The following is a 21,137-nucleotide window of genomic DNA, read 5'->3' on the forward strand; positions in this document are numbered from 1 at the left end:
CAGATTCTCATTCTTTTGTTTGTTTGTTTTAATTTGGTTTTTTGAGACAAGGTGTCACTATGTAGTTGAGAATGAGCTGGAACTCACTATGTAGCCCAGGCTGGTCTCAAACTCACAGCGATCCTCCTGCCTCAGCCTCCTGAGTGCTGGGATTACAGGCGTGCGCCACCACGGCCGGCTATAACTTTTTTAAAATTTTTTTAAAATAATTCCCAGATTACAAGCAATTTTAGGTACTTTTCTGATTCTCACAATCAAACTATTCTTGACCTGGCTGCTCCATGAACCTATGGACATAACTTTATTGAATCTTTTAAATGTTTAATTTCCAACTATGACAATATAATTATTTGTAACGTCTTTACTACTGTCCAAAGACAGACCAGGTTTCATTCACTAACAATGGCTAACATTTACTGAGCAATTCTTTTGGGACAGTTTCAAAACCATCTCACCAATTCTTTAAAACCAATGAAGCAGGTTCTATTATTATCATTACCCTTTTACCTTTGGGAAATTAGAGCACAGAATGAGATGAAGTAATTTGTTCAAGATCACATTCAATAAAGGAATAAGGCTAGGTTTATTATTTATTTACATTAACACTGACATCTGAAAAACAAGTTTATATACACATTAAAAATTCATTTCAGTCAATAAATTTTTGTTGAATGCCCAGTAAGTGCAAAGTACTAATTTAAACAAACTGCTTAGTCAGCTTTATAAAGTCCTTGTATGTATTGGTATCACAATAATCTTTTTGTGGCCCACCAAAAAAAAGTACATTTAAATTAAGTTTTTTAATTCCAAAATGTCTCCTTTAAAACAGAATAGTTTCCAATAATGCTATTTTCAATACAGTCTTATTTCAAAACTCACTGGTATACTTGAAGAGTACTTGCTGCAAGCTAGACTCAGGTGAAAATAAACCTTGACTTCTCAGAAAACATCGATAAATACATATCCATTTAATTAATTACAGAGTAAGTCACACATGTACATAAAAAAGTAAAATGACGAGGAGAGGAGTTTTTCATGGACGGTGGTGAGTTGCCATGGATTCTGCTTCTCTTGATTTTCTGAGCAGGGCTTGTTTGAGGGCACTAATTTTCTCATCAAGTTCAGCCAGGGAATAGTTCTGCTATAAACAATAAGGCAAATTGCTGAATAAGACTGAAGTATCTTAATACAGATAAAGTGCTAAAGGAACTATAAATATTTAAAATATCCAACAGCATGATGAAATGTTTTTTCTCATGATAATAATTTTAAAAACTGACCTATATACATAAATATATATATATATAGTGACTATAGCATAAATCAGAAGGTATAAAACAAGGCTTAAATATTTCTTTCTCTTGCCTAAGGAAATACTCTCCTGAATCTTTTGTATTTTGAAAGGCTAGAAAAACTTTAAAAAACATATAATCTTATGATCAATAGTAAAATAGTAAACTTTAGGATTAGTTTAAGCATAAAATACCTAGAAATTTAATTATGAGGGACCAACCACTTCAGGAAAAAAAAATGGCTGCTCTCAAAATATATACCCAGAATTGTACGATAAATAAATATTAAAAAATAAGCCAAGCATGTGCAGGGCCCTGGATCTGATTGTTAGCACTGCAAGAGGGGGAAAATACAACCAAAAAAGAAATAACAACAACAAAAAACCCCACAAAAATGTTTAAAATGTTTTCCCAAACTTTAAATTTACATTACCACCATTAAGGTAGAAAAACCTTACTATTTAAAATTCAACCAGCTGGGGATTTAGCTCAGTGGTATCACTACCTGCCTTGCAAGCACAAGGGCCAGAGTTTGATCCCCGGTACCAGAAATAAATAAACAAACAAATAAATAAATAAAGTTCAACCAATTAATATAGTAATATTTTCAATAGAGGTTGGCTGAAGTCACCCTCCAACAAATACTGTTTTCTTTGGATTCTGCTAATTGGTAACATTCACAAAGGGGGAATGGGAGGAGACTTTAGCACTTATTATTTTTAAGCACTTTGTAGCTGATATACTCTGCTTTTATAAGCAGGATAAAGATTTTTATATTTTTATAACCTAGTCATTAAGTGTCTTAGTCATTAAGTGTCCTTGAACTGCAATTATAGCTCCAATTTAACTATATTAGTTTATACTGTCCTTTTCTTCAGTCCTAAATCTTACCAAGGTATGTCCAAAAGGCAAGCACAGTAGGAACTTGTATTAATAAGATATAAATCTAATCAATCTATGGCAGAAGCCAAAATGAAGATGAAGTAACTTACTTGAGGTGGCTGAACTTTTCTTCTTTTTCCAGAAAAGTTCTAGTTTTAAAAGTTAAAAAAAAAGGTAAATAATAAATGTTTTAAAAATATAAGCATCATTTCTTTTATAGCATACTGAAAAACATAGCCTTTGGGAACTCTGACAGAAACAAAGTTGGCATACTTATCAAGTGTTTTGTGTAACTGATACCCACTATCAATTTAAAGTATGTAAGATGTGGTAACAGTGAATAACATGCTTTTCTCTAGCAGAACATACTTTCCCACTAATTACCAGCTCTCATGAGCCTTTGTTATTGCAGAAAGAGGTGTTCTCGGGATTTTTCTACTTGCTTCCTTTTTCACAACCTTTGTATACCAGGACATTAGACAAGTGAAGCAACAATAGAAGATAAAATTTGGTATATAGGCCAAAGGGAGCAGACCCCCAATCCCCTTACTTCACTGACTACAATGGGCACTGTGGCTGTCTATGCAAGCATCTCTTCATCCAGTGATTCTCTAAGTGACTATACGCACACCTCTCCTTTGTGTCAAAAGCTGATCCGAAGAGCACCTAGCTATGCCTCTTACATAATAACAGGAAATTATTAAGTGTCAGAATTATTAAATATGGAATAACAGAGCTCGGAAAAATATGCTCCTTCCTTAACCAAAACAAGCTAGATACCTGTGGTGTGGTCTGAGGAAAGTAAGAGCTTAATGTTTAATCTCTTCATTACTCAGCCTCCTACTTTCCCAAGGGGTAGCTTTTTACATTCTGGATGAGAATAAACTTCCTCTTGTGGTCATAAAAGTTTATTTAATCTGTACAATACTGATACTATCTATGTCATTAAGTAATCAGATTATTTCTGTATCATGATATTAAAATGAAAAATCGAATGAGGAGAATAAGGATATAAATGGATCAATGACCTAAAAACATAGGAAAACAAGTCTTTGGGGCTTATTTTAGGCCTGAGCAGAATATTTTCACATTTAGATGTAAGTATATCTCAGTGCAAAAGGTGGCAATTTTAACAATTTTGATACTCAAGAGAAAGTATCTGGGAGCACAGCATACTAAAGAAACTGTACAGAGATAATTCTTGTCTCTTCCCTCCCAAAATTCTACCATGACAGGTAATTTACAGCCACATCAACAATGCTATACAGCCTAATAAAAATATGTTATATACACATGTCCAGGGAATGCATGCTCTAAAGAAACTCGAGGGTAAAGAGGCCTCTTCTCAACCAGTGACCTTCTTTTCTTTTAATCAGTTGTAAAGGGTAACTGGTTCTAAACATACAGTATCTTAAATGTTTTTTCCCTCCTAGTGCTACTGTCTTTTTTTTTTTTCCTCTCATTGAGTTTATTGGTACTTTTTAGGTATACAGTAGTTACATTCATCATTGGGATCTTGTACCTTTACATGACAGGTCCTGGTTCTCATTTCTAGTGCTACTGTCTTGATTCAAACCTTCATTTCTCTTTAACTTGGATGACATGACATGCTTTCAAAACTAGTTTCCTTGATTCCACTTAGACTTCATAATACTACCAGATAGGAACCTAAATCACAGATTCCTCTTTCTTTCTCGAAAACTTAACTGAACTCTGACAATACTGGAAGGCCAAAGTGACTACTGTAACTTTCAAGGCCTACAAAAATGTGTACACAATCTAATTTTTCAGCTGGATGCAACTGTTCACTTATACTTCAGACTCATCATGAACTTTCATACGTACATGATCTGTGCCCATTATGTTGATCTGGGCTTTAGCACAATCCTCTCCCAGCATACCCTCCCCTACTTTGGAATCAGGACTTTCTTACATTACTGACTAAAAATTATGTCTGGTCACTGCTTTGTGGCAGTACATTCAAAAGTCTAGTAATTAACTATCAGCCATGTGCTATACATTCATTCATGTATTTACTCAATGATACTATGTTCCATGTGCTCAAAGATGAACAACACACAATTCCTGGCTTTGAAAGGTTTAAAATAGTATGAACAGACATGTAAACACATAAGTGTAAGTGATAAGTGCTATAAACTGAACAAAGTGCTGTGAAAATATACTTGTAAAGCATGTTCTACTTGCTGTTTTCAAGTATCATAATTTAAAATCAGTAAGTCAGTCTTTGGAAATCTCTTATGAATCATATCTTTCAAATAGTCTATTAACCCATGCTCTTAAAATTTGAAAATATTAGCACATTAAAATTTTTTCATGTTTTAACATGAAGGGTAAAGATCTTCAAAACAATTACGTTAAAAGATGCAACAAATATTGTTTTCGTATTTCCTATTTTATATGCATTGTAACTTATTTTAGAATTTTATGTATTTCATTAAATGAAAAGAACTTCATATTACCTGGTTTTATTTTATTTATAATTTTAGCTGTTAACGTTCACGTTTTCATCGTGTAAATACTGAATAGTTTCTCTGGTGTGAAAAACTATAATAGCACATACGATCCTAATGAGATAATTGACAGTGTGAAATAGGAAGAAAAGGGCTAAAGGTGTAGGGAAAGTGGGAAGGGCAGGGGAAAGGTAATAAGGGAAAAGAAAAAAATATGAGAAAATGAAAAAAATGGAGATAAAGTGTTTGTAGATGGGGAGGGGAGGAGTGGGTGAAGGGAGGGCAGGGACAAGGGGAAAAAATGAGAACTGAGACCTGTCATGTAAAGGTACAAGATCTTAATAATGAATGTAACTGTACTGTATCCCTAAAATGTACCAATAAACTCAATTTTAAAAAAATGTTCACCTTTTCATATGCTATGCTCCCATGTTACCCATGATTATCAATCTCCACAGCTGTGCGAGGTTTACCCATGTTTAGAAGTGATATACATGTGAATCTATATAAGCACATTTCAGTCAGAGTCTTTGGAGTTCAGAAGTTCAATTTTTATTAAAGGTTCAATCCTTAAGAAATTTAATGGGCTCAACCTCCCTTTAATTTCTAATTTTAGAAGCTATAGAACTGTAACACACACACTTTTGAGAGAGCAATATGTAAAATTCTGCAAGTACCACCCATGTAGTCTCAGTCTGGGAATGGTGAGGGTGAAGAGTCACATGCTCTACCCTCTGTAGGGCACTCAGTGTGCTCAACTCCTCCCAGTGCAAAAACCCTTGAGCTGGCTGCATTTCACCCGAGTGCAGCTCCTAGAGAAGACTCATTCATTGCATTACAAAAGAGTGAGTATGAAATCCTTTCCTTAGGGTTTATGCCAATCTCTTCACAGGCCTGGAGGACAGAGTCACTCTGAATGTTTAAACCTCTCTAGTTCTATACGTCCTTGTAGCTGTTATTTGAATATTTCTAACGCTAATTGAGAAACGATTCTTCTAATCAAAGATATATATTTTTAACAGATTTGGAAGTACTTTTGAAAAGCACTGGTTGCATCCCAGCTTGCCATCACTCATCTTTTTCTGAATGCCAAGCCCATCTAGCCAAACCTCAGTCTACATTTCAGTGCTCCCTGCTGTCATTAGGTAGTCACCAAGCTTCAGACTTCAGGCCTTTGACAGCAGCAGTGAGCTTACCTGTCCATATTTTAATTAATAACTCCACACAGAATCTCTGAGTTAAGTGTCATCAATTATGATTAGAGTCTGACTGGAGATATCTGGTATCACCACACTCTCTTGTAAGATCAGTTCTAGTAACAAAGACTATATACAAGATATGAAACTGAACTAGAAAAATAGCCTTCCTAGGGAACAATGAACAAAAGAGGCTTGATTGGGAAAAACTTATGGTATATTATGCAGGGAAAAAACTATAAAAACTTTAAAGCAGTTTTCTAGGAAGAAAGATTCAAAGAATAATCTTAAAAGTGGAAAGGCCTTTGTATTATGTAGTATAACAAAAATATTTTAAAAAATTTTTAGACATCTGAAAGCCACAGGAACTGACTGATGCGTATTTGTATAACTACTTCATAGGTGGTTTCTAAAATTTAAATAAATGTTAATATTTACTGAAGTTTTTTATATGTGCTAGGCAGTATTTGTGCCTAAGTGTTTGGTTGGTACCTTAATCCTTGCTTTCTTTAGCTTTTAGTAATTTTATAAATCTCATTTTACATTGAGAGCAGTAAATCTCTAAACCTCTTTCCCTGAATTTTGTCATTTAGGACTTGCTGTCCCCCTTTTTTTATGTGATCTGCCTTCTACTTCTGTAGATACTTCTCTTTCTGTAATTCACTCAAATATATTCAAAAGATTGCTATTGTACCTAAAATGAATTTTAAATATATTTCACCAGTGAGGTACATGATCCATGCTATTGTACCTATAATGATTTTAAACATATTTCACCAGTGATTTATGTGATCCATGGTAATATAAGCTATTTTACCTAAGTTTCAGTATAACCTTACTTTAAATTATTTTAGTTCTAATAAAGAACAGCTTTTCAAAAAATTTTCAGAGGTATAATCACCTCAGAAGACTGAGGAAAAACAATGAGCTCAGAATTGATGGAAAAATGCTGATGTGCCAAAGATACCTTTCAATCAATATGCTTTCTTAGAGTCCTCAGAAAAGAGAGGTAAGAATGAATGAATGAATGCCAGAACTGAGGATTACACACAGACAGACTAGTCTTTTTAAAAGTCTGATAGTTAAGAAAAAGGGTAGCAGCTTGAGGTTTGTGCTTGTTTAGTATGGACAAATGGTAACTGTCTACAAGCTGAGGGAATTCATCTCAGAGAAGAATTAGACACAGAGAATAACTGACAGAGCAAGGACCCACAGGGAGCATTTACAGGACAGCAAATTCAGAGTCACATCATTGACCATCACCCAGGCTGATTTCTTATGCCACGAAAATGGCCTAAAAGAGTTTGGAGAATGCATAATAGAAGTAACCTTTTTAAAAATTTCTAAAGTTTTGAAATATTCAAGTCAAAAATTTGAAAAAAGTAGATACCTCCCTAAGATTGTGTTCATTTAATTTTGAATTATGAAAAAGTGTTTTACACGTAGATCAACGAGTAAACTGTTATACAATGAAAAATCCTAAAATAATACTTTACTTATTTTTGAAAGATATTTGTACTTACCATAGATTGAAAATATTCAGGAGATATGCCTTCCAATTCAAGGATTTTATCTTCAAGTTTTTTAATTCTCTGATAAATGTCTCTTGGAACTGGACCACCTAAATATGTTTTAAAAAATGAAGCAGCACTACTGAATACTTATCATTTTACTCGTAAAATACCATGCAAACATATTTTGCAAAGAAAAGAGAAATATTTAAACTTAAGAAAATAAAGTAAAATAGAATGAAATCCTCAGCTCACATTTGCATATTATACACCATGGGACAAATTATATCATATCTCCTCTGTCCAAATTTTTATGTTTCCTCTATTGCTAGGAGTTTTATGTTAAATTCATTTACAAGACATTGCATAGTTTCTGTATAGAACAACCTATATTTCTGATAGGCTTTGAAAGTTTCTTGAGAGGGTATAAATGCAGGGATAAATGATAATTTAATTCATTGGTTGAAGTATGTCATAATATTTTCTTCAATTTATATTTTTCCCTATATGCCAAACTTTCTCCTCTGATCTAGAATATTAAAAAGAAGTGTCAACAATAATTATAAACAAATTTTGGGGCAGGGGGATGATAAATTAAGGTCACTGGAAGTTTCAGCTCATGATTATATCTAATTCTTATCATGCCCGCTGGAACTCTTCTGGTCTAGACTGCTACCTTCTCTTCCTGGATTATCACAGCCTCCCAACTGGTCTCCCTAATTCTGCCTTGCTTTTCAAGATTATATTCTCAATCCCTCAGCCAGTGATCCTTTTAAAATGTAAGTCAGATCGTGTCATGTCTCTGCTCAAACCTTCAAGTACCTTAACATTTCATTTAGACTAGAACCCAAAGTGTTTACAATGGTGTACAAGGCCTCACAATTGCCTACATAGCCCTACATTCCCCTTATACAACTATGGTTCCAGTTTCTTGATTCTTTTTTCTGTAATTTAAGTAGGCCAGACACCTTGACAGCTTTAGCAACACCTCCAAAATCCCTTCTTGCTAACCTCAGGTTTTAGCTCCAAAGTGAACATCAGTAAGTTTCTCTGATCATTATTTTAAAAACACCAGTATTGGAGGGGAGGAAGGGGTGAAGGGAGGGCAGCGACAAGGGGTAAAAATGAAAATCAAGACCTGTCATGTAGAGGTACAAGATCCCAACAATGAATGTAACTGTACTGTATCCCTAAAATGTACCAATAAACTCAATGGGGAAAAAAAACACCAGTACTACTACATCCTCTTAACCAGCACAACCTTATCCTTCTTTCCTTAATTTCCACCACACAATTATTACTACTTAACAACATTCTGTTTCTTTGTCTCCCACTCTGATGTAAGCTCCAAGAGGACAGAGTTTTGTGCTTTGTTTACAGCTTATGCACTGCACAAACCTAGAAAGTATTAATACAGAACAGGTGCTCAATACTTACTAAATGAATGAACACGATTAGACAATCATTATTCAATTAAAGAATACTGGCAAATTATGTCAAAGATACCAACTTGTTAGATACCAACTTGTTAGTCTAGAATTTTTTAGGGGGGCGGACTGTGTTTTTAATCTTAGGACCTTGGTTGTTTTTACTCTGGTTAATATAAAATGAGTAACTTTTTCTTTTGACTTTGCCCTTTACCTAAAACATCTCCTTATTCCTGTACCTTTCAAGAGCCAATTCAAGGTTTACTGGGTCATGAAAATTGTCTGAACCTCTTCACAGGGAGGCTCCTTGTGTTCTCTCCCCCAACTATAACCTTCTCCACTGCCCCCATAAATTCTACTTCATTATGTATAGTATTTCTTTTACTGAGATTATGAAACCCTTGAAACCAAGGTCTTTAACTACATTATCTCAGTATTCTTTGTTCTTAAAAATTGTGTTTGGCACACATAGTGAACATTCAACAGAAATTTTCCAAAAGAATTAACCTCTTGATATTGTTAGAGACTCCATCAGTCAATCCTTGTATACAATTGCATTTTAAATGCATCTTTTTCTGGAAGAGGGGATTTACTCTTAATGTTAATGTCTTATTACCCTTAAAGACTTAACTCATTTCCTTATCTTTTCCTATCTCCATCCAGCAAATAATACCCCAGCTAGACTGGGTTTGGAAATCTGTGACTCTGTCCTTCCTGGTGGACATCATTTCATTCCCTTTTTGGAATGGTTTGCTTCTGCTCTTTCTTCTTTGGGGGATGGTTTGCTCCCTTCAAGGGTTTAAATGTCACTTCATCAGGGATGCCAGTTTGAACTCCCCTGAAAGAGCTTAGCACTTAACTCTGTCCCATGGCACATGCACATATCTGAAAAGGTGAAATGAGCAACGGTTCAATTAGTAAACATTCAAGCATGTGCTTTGTGCTTGGTGTTACACTAGGTACAAATGGTGATGAACATGACATAGTTCCACTCTGAAGACCTTACTACCTAGCAGGACACATGAACATTAATTAAAGAAGCACAACTGCAATGACTGCTTTAAAGGAAGGCAGGAAGAACCAGGCTAGGAAGCTATATAAAAAGGGAGTCCACACTGGTCTGGAATCAGGAAGCAAAGTATAGGTACAAAGGACAAAGGATAGCAAAATGTGTAGGAGATGGAAAGCCCAGAGATATGACTGGAACCAATGTGTAAACTATTTCCTTTACAATTATTCTCGTCCAGCCCCAATCTCCTCTCCTTTCTCTTGATCAAGGTGCTTTTATCACTAGCCCTTCTCTTTTAGCATACTATATATTATTTATACCAGCTGCTTCCCCCGAGTAGGATTCCTGTTCAGATTGATGTAGCCTCAGCATCGAGACAGTGGCTTAAACAGGAGCTTAATGCTATTTGTTGAACGAATGGTTAAGTACTAAGTTTGGTGTGCACGTAAGGCCTACAAGCAAACCATTAAAGAATTTTTAGCTGAGTAGATACATCGCCATTTTTCCAGCTGTCACTTACTACTTTGGGCATCCTGAGCTCCCTGAAATTCAGAAACTTTATCTATACAATAATAACAGCACCAACAGCTCAAAAGTATAGTTAAGACCTATACTGACACATGCATACTTTCAGAGTGACTGGCAGTAATGTTTGATGAATGTTTGTTCACTTTCCCTATAGCATTTTTATATGATCATCTTCACTGAGAAGTCCCTGGGGACTTAAACCTCATTTATCAACACTTTGGACCTAGCACAATGGGTAACAACTGAGGTGTATTCATGTGAGTTCTGAAATCAGATTTAGGAAAACACATTAGTTTTCAGCTGTGACTTCAACAAACTAAGGCTATCAGGGTCTGTTTGGAACCTGTTCCAATCTACTACACTTCCTTAATTTTAGAGAGTAACAAGAGTGAAAAGGAGGAAGTGCATATGCAACAAAAACTATAAATTCCTTCAAAGCAGTTCGTACTTTATCCATTTTTGTAATAGCCAGAACTATACGTGACAGGCATTTAGTGAAACTTTGGTAACTACATGAATTTTCTCTAACCATTTGCAAAGGTACACCATGGGGCACCACCCAACACTTTGCTTACCTGACTGCAATCGCAAGTGAGCCTCAATATTTTGTAGTCGTTCTTCTACAGCCTGATTACCACAATCTCGAAGCATGCTGTTAGATTTATGACCCGACCCTTGAATTCCTTCAGTTCTAGTCTGTGGTCCATATGTATTCACAACTCTAGAAACTAAGTTAAGAAACTTAGAAGCCAAAGTAAAGTTACTTTTTAAAATAGATATTTTTGGGACAGGGATATAGCTCAGTAGTGCTGCTGCCTGCCTCACAAGCACAAGGACACAACTTTGATCCCCGGTACCAAAAAACAAAACAAACAAAAAAAAAACTCTTTCTCCCTAACAATACTTTATATTCTTTCTATAAAGATATCTAACCATAATCCAAGGATGAGAAAGACAATTATTTTTTGTTTTTGTTATGTCTTTTATCTGGATGTCCCCCAAAAGTCTCATGTAGTCATAGGCTGGGCTTTGCGGTGGAGGCTGGATCTAGAGTGTGATGCTGAGAGTAAGGATGTAATGCTAGGATTGATTCACAGTGTGATGCTAGGATTATGGGTGGCTCACCCTGGGTATGTATGCTACCCACCCTAAGAGGGTAGCCTAGATAAAATGTAAGGGACAGAAAGAGGCCTGCTATTATCACTTGTGATTTGCTACTTCTGCTGTCTTCTGCCTGCCATAAACTTGTTTCTCCTCTGTGATGCCCTTCTGCCATGCCATGCTGCCTTGGAGCCAGCCAATTATGAACTGAAACCTCTGCAAACTCTACAAACCTCTACAATAAACTTTTCCTCCTTTAACTTTGGGTGTTGGATGTTTTGTCTCAGCAACAAGAAAAAGTAACTAAACAAAACAAAATTTAGATGGGTAAGATATTTCCATTTCATCTTATTAATAATCTAGGATAAGTTTCTGTCAATGACAATGCTATGTAGTTACTTACCCTTTACATGACTTTTAAATCCAGGGTAAGGTGTAAAAACGGCATCAGTCCTTGCACAACTATTTTCTATGGATAATTCAGATAAATATGTTTTAATATAGTCTTAATTTCAAACACAAAAGATTTTGATAAACTTCCAGTAATTCATATTAACTCATTACTTATACATACATAATTTTAAATAACAGTAATAATTAAATTACCATCACATATAGGACAGAGTGACATTTATTCTCTAAAATGAATCAGAAAATATTATACCTAATGTTCAGATTTACGTATAGAAAGGCCATGAAGTATCATAACAATACAATTTTTAATAAAAACCAACTATTTGGGGGCCGGGGATTTAGCTCAGTGGTGCTGCCACCTGCCTCGCAGGCACAAGGTCCAGAGTTCAATCCCCAGTACCAAAAACAAAAAAAAAACCCCGAAAATTATTTGGGCCTTTGAGGAAGATATTTTATGTATTATAGGGTACCATATTTTAATTCTCCTTCATAGAAATAGAATTCATTTTTATTAAAATATTTTTTAAAATCTAGCATCTTTTATATTACTGGTCATATTAACAAACATCTCATAAAATGAATTATATATCTAAGCCTTTTAATTTCAGAACACTACATAAAAGATCTTGAAACCTCAAGTATAACACATACTTTCCCACTCTACCTAGTCCAATACACACTTAATACCTTCCCACCAGCCTGAACCACATGTAGTACATACATGACTGTCCCATCAGGCAGTCTATACTACTGTTGGTACAAACAGATCCAATCACTTTTATTGGTGTTTTTACTAACAAAATTAATAAACCACCTGATGGGACAGTTATGCACATACCACTGGTACATCAAGCTGCCCAGCAGCAAAACATATGAATTATAGCCTGTCATGAACATGTAAAACTTCCTAGTCGCAAAGTCTTCTACTTCTTCCTATTCTTCCACTTTCAAAAACTGAAATTTTAGGATAGGTTGTGAAAATTTGTTTCAGTTTTTTTTTAATGGTACCGGGGATTGAACTTGGGTCCTTGCACTTGCAAGGCAAGCAGTGGGACCACTGAGCTAAATCCCTGGCCCTGTTTCAATTTTTTTTCCAAGCTGAAAATACAATTTCTTCAAATGATATGTCAATAAATTATAAAGAGAAAACTGGGACGTTAACATAATATATAATACTATTAATATTTTTATGTATTATATTACATATTAATATTAACATGTGTAATATATGATGCTATATAATAAAAATGTATACTGATGTTTGAAATAACATAAGTAAAACCATGCACTGGTTGTAAATTTTTGCAAGCTTCCCTTAAATATTTTGTAAAAAATGGATGATAAATGAAATACAGAAAGAAAATTCTTTTTTCTTTTCCTCTGTAGATTTTTTTTTTAATCTTAATCATTTATTTAGGTCAAATTGAGAAGTCTTAAAAGGAACACATTAAAATGTATTTTTTCATTTTAAGTTTCATTAATAGTTCTGCTGATAAGTTAAATTTTGTGAGTAAAATTCCAAATCCACTTATCTTTTACATGAGACTAAAAAGTCATTTTCTTTTTTGGGGAGATAACTCAAAGTATGCTTAAGAAAAGGTGAAGTGGGTAAAGGAAAGGCAGGGGTATGGGGAAATAATGAGAACCAAGACCTGTCATGTAAAGATATAAGATCCCAATGATAAATATAACTGTATTATTTGCTTTAAATGTACCAATAAACTTAATGGGGAAAAATAAGTATGCTTAAGGGGCGATTACTTCTCCATTCTCTACCATTTCATGGAGCTAAGGGTTAAAAAAAGAAGCTATCAACCATTTCAGAGCTATGTTCCAAATATATAGATTAACTGACCCATCAGTGAGAAATTCAACACGGTGTGAGACAGTGAATGTATGAGTGCTAGTCACTCTCTACATCAATTCTTGCCAGCACTGTTTTGAGCCAGCAAGGGATTGAATAGGCCAAGGAATCCTGCTGAGCATTTCAATTCTTGTCAATTTCTATCCCTGGTGGTTTATAATAATAGAGTTAGCAGGGAGAACAGAGGAATAACATTAGTGACACATGTGCTTGCTCCCTCAACAAACCCTTTTACATGGGTTGCTTGCAGTTGGTGCTACCTGAGATTTTGCCTCTGTTGAACCTGTTCTGAAAAGTTAAAGAGGAAAGTATACCAAAGTTAGAAACAAATATAAATGTTAATAGTAGAAAAAGTTGAATGTAGGACTCCAACCTGAGCCTGTATTATTTCTTTAAGACAATCAGTGGATCTATATGATACGAGTCACTTTTAGGTTCATCTGACAATTCTTGTTCATAATAATTAGCTAAGAGATACTAGCGGCAACAAGAAAAATGTTCATTCTAATTATGAACTCTTCTTCATAATTTTTCCTAAGAACTACTTGCTCTGATTATTACTAGCATACTTGAACATTATCTATGGCAGTGTTATGAAATTCTGATATATTCTGCAGCATACCTGCAGATCTGTAAACATACTATAGCATCAAGTGAAGAGGGAAAGAAGAATCTGATGAAAACAGCAAATGTATGCACTATGAGAGAAAGGAAAAGAGCATAAGGCACCATGGTCTTCATGAGAGATGGGTTGTATAATGACATAAAACATTTCACACAACTCTGGAGTAGTGAGAAAACTGCTCCCTCTTGAGGAATACTATTAACTCTACCAAGTTCATTTTCTGTCTTAACATAATTTCACAAGTGTATTTACAAGCTTGAAATTCATCCTGCTTTCTTCCTTCATAATAGCAACTGAACAACTGCCACCCAACACAACTCACTTTCACCTCCTAGAGAAACTTTAAAATAACCTTTTTAAAATCTGTAGTAAAACATCAGTCTTTTAATAATGCCATTTGATTTTTATGTAACCAAAGTGAAAATCTGTTTTGCAACAGTCTATTGCTAAACAGAAGGAAATTCTGTCTTTGTTAATAAAAACCTACAAAATAAACTGAACTGTGTTCTTAATGTTACTCTTTAAAAAAGAAAAGTACAATTATTAAACTGTGCTTAAAATTCTATGAAAATTAACTTCTAGTTACCTTGATTACAATCAATAACATTGCAAAACTCCCTGACGTTGTTTTCATTGATTTCAGCTTGCTTTCTTTCAATAAATGCAGATATTCTTCTGTCAATCTACAAACAAGTATATTTAACAATGTAAACACAATAAGACTTTTAAAAGTAATGTTGTTTCCCTCTTGCCCCCCAAAACTTACTTCTGCTTTTCCAGCCTTTATTTGAACTACTTCTGGATCAAAATGGACTTGTATCTTTTTCACATCTCCTAAATCACAGTCTTTGTGCTTCTCTTCCTGTTGGTCACCAGTGGGAAATTTGGCATTTAGTTCATTCTTGTTCCTTGTTTCTGTTTTTCCTATCTCTTCAATAGCAGCTGAATTCTCCTCTTTAATCACAGGCTGAAGTTTTGCTAAAAAAGGCTGAGAAGAAGACAATTCCGTCTGCTGGTGTTCAAACTAACCAAAATTATACAAAAATTATACATTTAATATATTTCTATAAATTTCTAAGTAAGTGAAATATTCAATATTAAATACTAAATATAAAAAGGTGATATACAAGAATACATAGGTCTGACTACATACAAGTATCTGCTGTTCTCTGCTACAATGACTGTTAACCATTTGCTATAAATTTGTTTTTGAAAAAGAAAAAGAAAGGAAAAGAAAGAAAACCTGAAGAAATTTAAAATTTTCTTTGAGGAAATCATTCCGTCACTCATCTTTTATTTTGTGCCAAATCAAAACCTTCAGCCTCTGGCACCAATGTTACCTAATTAACATGTCATTCAGATGCCTCCTCAGAACCCTGAGGCTTAGCATTTTCTCTCCTTCACAGGAGAGCCAGCTTCTCCCTCAGCAAAGCCCCGCATTATCACTACAGCACTGGAGATTCTTCACTTGAAACTGCAGTTGGCCAAAATGAATGAGAGTGCATGGACATGGCATGTATAGGTGTTATACTGAGCGAACCCTCAGGCTTTTCCTGACATGGCAAGGTATCTTTTTGCATGGTGAAATTAAATTTTACCAGAGAAAATGAACAACAACAACAACAGCAACAAAACTACTAAGATCCACAGTTGAAAACAGATTATCACTAAACTAGAGGGGGAAAGCCTTATTGTATAATATAAATTATATTACCCATCCACTTCTCCCACCCTATTCCCTTGCCACAGTTAGGTATCATCTGAGTTCTATAGCTTATTGCTCTGCCCTTTAAAAACAGGGTTAACTATTACTTTTAACATGAAACACAGGGTTAAATTTTCCCACAAACTAACTGAATAGAGGACTGAAAATTAATGCCTACTCCATTAGTCAAAACACACCAACACTTAACCAATATTCTAATTACTTTTTTTATAGCTACAATTTTGCTTCCATTGTTGGATATATCAAATACTACTCTTCTGAAACCTTGTTAACACCTTAATCACAGTAAAGTGACCAATCCAAACAGTTCTACTTATCTTTTGACACTTCATATTTAACATGTTGATTGCAGATAAACTGCAACATACATCAATTATAATTGCAGAGATGTTCAATTAGAAACTAGTGAGGTCATAATATTGTTCAGTTATTGAACTGAAATATATAAAAAATGACAATGGTACTACAAATAACAATTCAATATTGACTTCTAATACCAAGGTTGAATTATTTCAAACTGTTAAGAAAAGATAAAATAGTGACTGGCTACTTACTAAGATGAGACATTAATGTCACAGAAATTACTTTTCTTTTTAAAAACTATGCTGAAACTGTTTAATTGCAATAGACACTCCAGGATGTGTCATGCTGGGATAATGCCACTTCTTGAACCACTGAAAGCACTCCATGAGCCTCCAAACTCACCCAAGGCATGGAATCATTATCATAGCATGACACACACCTGCCGTGTCTTATTGCTTAATTATAACCCACCATAGATGGAACGGTATTGAATTTTCAGTGCAAGTCTAGAATTGAATAGAATTGTACTCATTCAATCTCTTACTCACATCAGCTTATTGGGCTATATTCCTCTAACTGTCCTGATCACTACTGAAATTAACAGAGTTAGATCCAAACTGTATATAAGTAACCTTTTATTGATAACACTATTAACACAGTGTTAAAATAGAACTGACAAATATGCACACAGCTAATTTAACCACAATTGATTTCTGTCTGTGATATCAAGTTAAATTTCTGACAAGAAATTTACCTGTAAATATAAAATGTGTTGCTCAAGTGCTCTAAAGAGCAATGCAGGCTGGAATGCCGAGAGGCTCTGGAGCTTGTTCCAATCGATTGTAATTTTCACCACATCATCTTTGAGGTTAAGCTTCAAAGGGGCAAACCAGCAACATCACAAAAATTACATGATTAAGCTGTATATCTGGGATTGTCACAAAAATAAGATTTCTATGGAGTAACACACGCCTATCAAAGTTATCAAGTTTTTAATGATACATTAAAATGCTCTGCCTAGTTACCATTTTAAAAGGCCAAGAAGATGCAGCACTTCATAAAAAATGAAGACATCTCAAATTTAATGGAGTCTTAGGTCTGTGTAATGGGACCATCTTAGAGGTGAAACCATCTCAGAAAAAAAAATGAAGGCACTTTGGCATCTAAACACCTTTGGATAAGGTCCAAAATATGCATGCCCTATTCAGAATCCTACCACTTTCAGTTCAGGCATTAAATAGAGAAGGTATGACTGTTTTATGAAAGTTCTAATATGTCCATTTCTCTTTGTTAAATATGTACACAAGTACCTACCTGAAATACATCATTATACATCATTATTCTGATAGCTTCTTAGTAACATTTTTATTGTTTTCAACTTTAACCATTTTAAAAAATAATTTAAACATCCAGGTTATTCATTCAACATTCAGGTTATTCATAAAATCTAGGGACAAGTGGCAAAATGTTTATCTACTGATAAAAATTTAAACTATTATTTAGTTATGGAAGTCTGAAACTGATAAAAAGAAAAAACTCCGTTCTAGTTAAATAATTTGGCAGAGAGCAGATGTAATGTCCAGTGTTTTTGCTAAATAGTATTTTCTAGTAAGCTATGAGGTCTAATTACACGTAGATTTCTTATCAGTTGGTGATCTATCGGAACAAAAACATATCCAGAAAACTAAGAACCTGAATATAAAGTTAATATTAAAATCAGTGAAAAGTTTAGAGTGAGAGCCTCCATCTGCAGTGAGTAAAAGTGAGCCTCCATAAAGATTTCTAGAGACGTGGTTAAGCACAGAATAAAGATAATATTCTATAATGAAATGAAGTTAATTATTTTATTTTTCAGAAATAATTTACTAAAAATTAGTCACATACTCTACAAAATAAAGACATGTTATATAAGTTCAAATACAGATCTTATAAGTTACAACTATATTAAAACAAAAATATGAATCACTGTATATGGAATCAGTGATCTCTGATTATAATAGGCAGCATACTGATTCAACACTATGTGACAGAAATTTACTGCCCTTTGAATATGAAACCAGAAACATTTAAAGTCCGTGTCAGATACATACAAAGAAATATGAAATTTTAGGTAGGCTGCATAAGTTTAGGTTAGTATGATTTTACATTAAGATGAATGCATTTAAGGCAACTGACATTACTTTAAGGCCTACAACATATACTATGTATAAAAGTAACTCATTATCATACTTTTACAGTACTCCAAGAAATCTAGTCAATTATGGCAAATTTATGAATATAATTTGGGGAAAAAGCAAGTAAATCCTCCAGCATTGAAAAGTATCATATTTTCAAGGGAAAACAGCCTATAAAAAATAAATTTTAATGTTTGAATATCTTCATTTCAATTCAGCAGAATTATGTAAGCCTTCAAGTGTAATTAAGGATCCTTGGTCTTTTAAAGATTAATTTTCAGTACAAAGTTATTAATACAAAATCCACACTAATAATAAATTAGCTATGTAAAGTAAGCCACCCAGAAGTAATTAAAAGGTTAAAATTAGTAAATTTTGCAATTTGGAGTAGAAAATACTTTTTAACATTCAATTGTATGACTCCTATTGAGTCAATAATACAATGTATCTTCCTGTTGAGATAATATTGAAGGGATAATAGAATGATACTTAGGGTGAACACAGGCAAATTATTGTACAAAATGCACTTTAAAAATCCTTTATACTTACTGCAAAAGAAAACACTGATTTTGTGGGGGCAATTTTGTAAGTATGCATTCTGGCTTTCATGTCACTGCCATCTCAAAAGATAAACTATTACCAAAATGGTTAGCATTTACTTGATGAAATAATATTATTTTTGACACTATTATAGATGACAACTTCATTGTGTCACTATAAACCCAGAGATATTTAAACATTTTTTGAGAGTTGACATATGCTTCTACATTTGTACTTTTCAAATACCAGAATGTTTAAGTTTTTTTAAGTGAGTTAAACTCAGCATGCAAAAAATTGTGACTTAAGTCACAATTTCTCAATGTTTGTTTTAAAAATTTCTGTAAATAACAAGTGAAAAAAAATATTTTTCATGAGGCCATTAGAATATGAGTAAACTTTAAAGTTCCAACTGTCCAGGCCATAAAAAAATACTTTAACTTTGAAATCATTGAAAGGTCTGGGTTTTTAATATTGAAACATTAATAGCAAACAAAAGTTCCCAAATCTCAAAAAATATTTTTTTTTTGTAAGTTGTTGCCAAACGACTGAGTTTGAAAGTTGTGTTAGGAGATTCTGTTAATAACTGTTTCATTACAAAAACAACAACAAAAACCCCAAAAATATTAAAACAGCTGTTAAAAAAAAAAAAGACTGATTCTCCATACACCTAAGGCTTTTAATAGTAACGGTCACCAATCAGACATATGTTCTATTTTCACAGGAATTTAGCATTATCTTTGACATAAATGCTTGCAGTGTCCACTATATGCACTAGTACCGGATGCAACACAAACTAGGTAACAGTCCATGTAAGACATACAAAAAGTATTTTTAAAAGCAGGCAAACATTTCTGTTTCTTATTTAAAAACTGCTTTATTACATCATGAAACGAAATAGTGATTTCATCTAATAGAACGTAATGAGACCAGTTTTAAAACCCCAATTTCACGACATTTCTGCAAAAGAGATTCATCAGCCAATTAAACTAGCTAATAAACAACAATTCTAATACAATCAGAATCAGCTCTGGATAACTCAGACAATTTTACACTCCAGATATTTAGTATTAATTCCCTTTACTTTCCTTCCCATTAAAAAGGGTAACAGGTACAACGGCCAGGAGGAAAACAGGAATAAACAAAACAAGTGATTCATACGAACAAATCACTCCAAAAAGGCCAAGAAGGCGCTTTTCTAAAAACCTCAGGCCATACTGACCAAACAGCTTCTATAATGTATACGCTTGAGGAAAAAAGACCCTGATCCCAAGGAGACTTCTAATCCCTCAGAGAAGCCTTTGAGCATTTATTCTCTACAAGAGTGCTCCTCTCGGGGCCGTTTTTCTTTTAGTTCCCCCACTCTCTCCTAGGGAGGAGAACTGCAACATAATCTAGTAGGAAGCCCGTAAGCCAGTACTACCATCCTGCTCACTCCGACCCGAGGCCACTAGGCCTGGGCTCCTCCCCCGACCTCAGCTAAACTGTAGCCTCCGAGCACTCTCCGGCGGGCCAAGGCGGTCCTCCTCCCCGCCCTCCTTTGGAGAGATAAAGGGAGGAGGGGTTGAGTGGGTCTCACACGCCCTAAACCGCACTCACCTGTCCAGCCAAGGTGTGCAGGGAGCGAAAGATTTCGCACAGCACCTCTCGGGAGAGGTTGGGGCTGCAGCTTCGCTCTAGGCTCCTGTCATTGTTGCTTGGGCGACGAAACTCCGTGGCAGTAGCCATGACACCTTCGCTGGCCGCCCCTAACACCACAGAGGTACAATCACAACCCCACCCCCACCACGATTTCGTCGCTTCGAGATGACGTAACAATCCCGCGTCTCCTTTTGATCAAGGCTTTAAGGTCCCACCCTCTCTATGTGACTGACAGGCACGAGCCCCAACCAGGTGCAGCGATCACGTGGCACGGAGGAAGCGGGAGTCTCCTCACTAGCGGAAGGCTGGGTGTTCTATTTGTACCGGTGATTTGTAGAGTATTGGTGTGGTAAGGGCTAGCAAGCATCGTGAAACCTATCTTGACTCTTAGATGTTACTTGTGAGTGTTCATAAGAGAAAACTTATATTTAAAGTA

General features: G+C 34.7%; 1 protein-coding gene across 5 annotated transcripts; it reads right to left on the minus strand.

The window, feature by feature from the left end:
- Positions 1-581: 581 nt before the first annotated feature.
- On the minus strand, positions 582-20,857 carry Mbip (MAP3K12 binding inhibitory protein 1). Of its 5 annotated transcripts, none has more exons than XM_010632671.1 (9): positions 20,660-20,857; positions 17,104-17,223; positions 15,087-15,308; positions 14,907-15,003; positions 11,821-11,886; positions 10,892-11,044; positions 7,365-7,462; positions 2,285-2,323; positions 582-1,138 (listed from the first exon to the last, which is right to left on the minus strand). In XM_010632671.1, exons 1-9 carry the CDS (start codon positions 20,786-20,788, stop codon positions 1,034-1,036), a joined length of 1,029 nt encoding a protein of 342 aa, XP_010630973.1. In that variant the 5' UTR covers positions 20,789-20,857; the 3' UTR covers positions 582-1,033. The 5 variants fall into 5 exon arrangements, with proteins under 5 accessions (XP_010630973.1, XP_010630972.1, XP_010630975.1 ...); XM_010632670.1 differs by having other exon boundaries at positions 582-1,141; XM_010632673.1 differs by lacking the exon at positions 17,104-17,223 and having other exon boundaries at positions 582-1,141.
- Between the last annotated feature and the right edge of the window lie 280 nt (positions 20,858-21,137).

This window comes from Fukomys damarensis, unplaced genomic scaffold (assembly GCF_012274545.1).
Source record: "Fukomys damarensis isolate Sample0158 unplaced genomic scaffold, DMR_v1.0_HiC HiC_scaffold_17, whole genome shotgun sequence".
NCBI classification, from domain to species: Eukaryota; Metazoa; Chordata; class Mammalia; order Rodentia; family Bathyergidae; genus Fukomys; species Fukomys damarensis.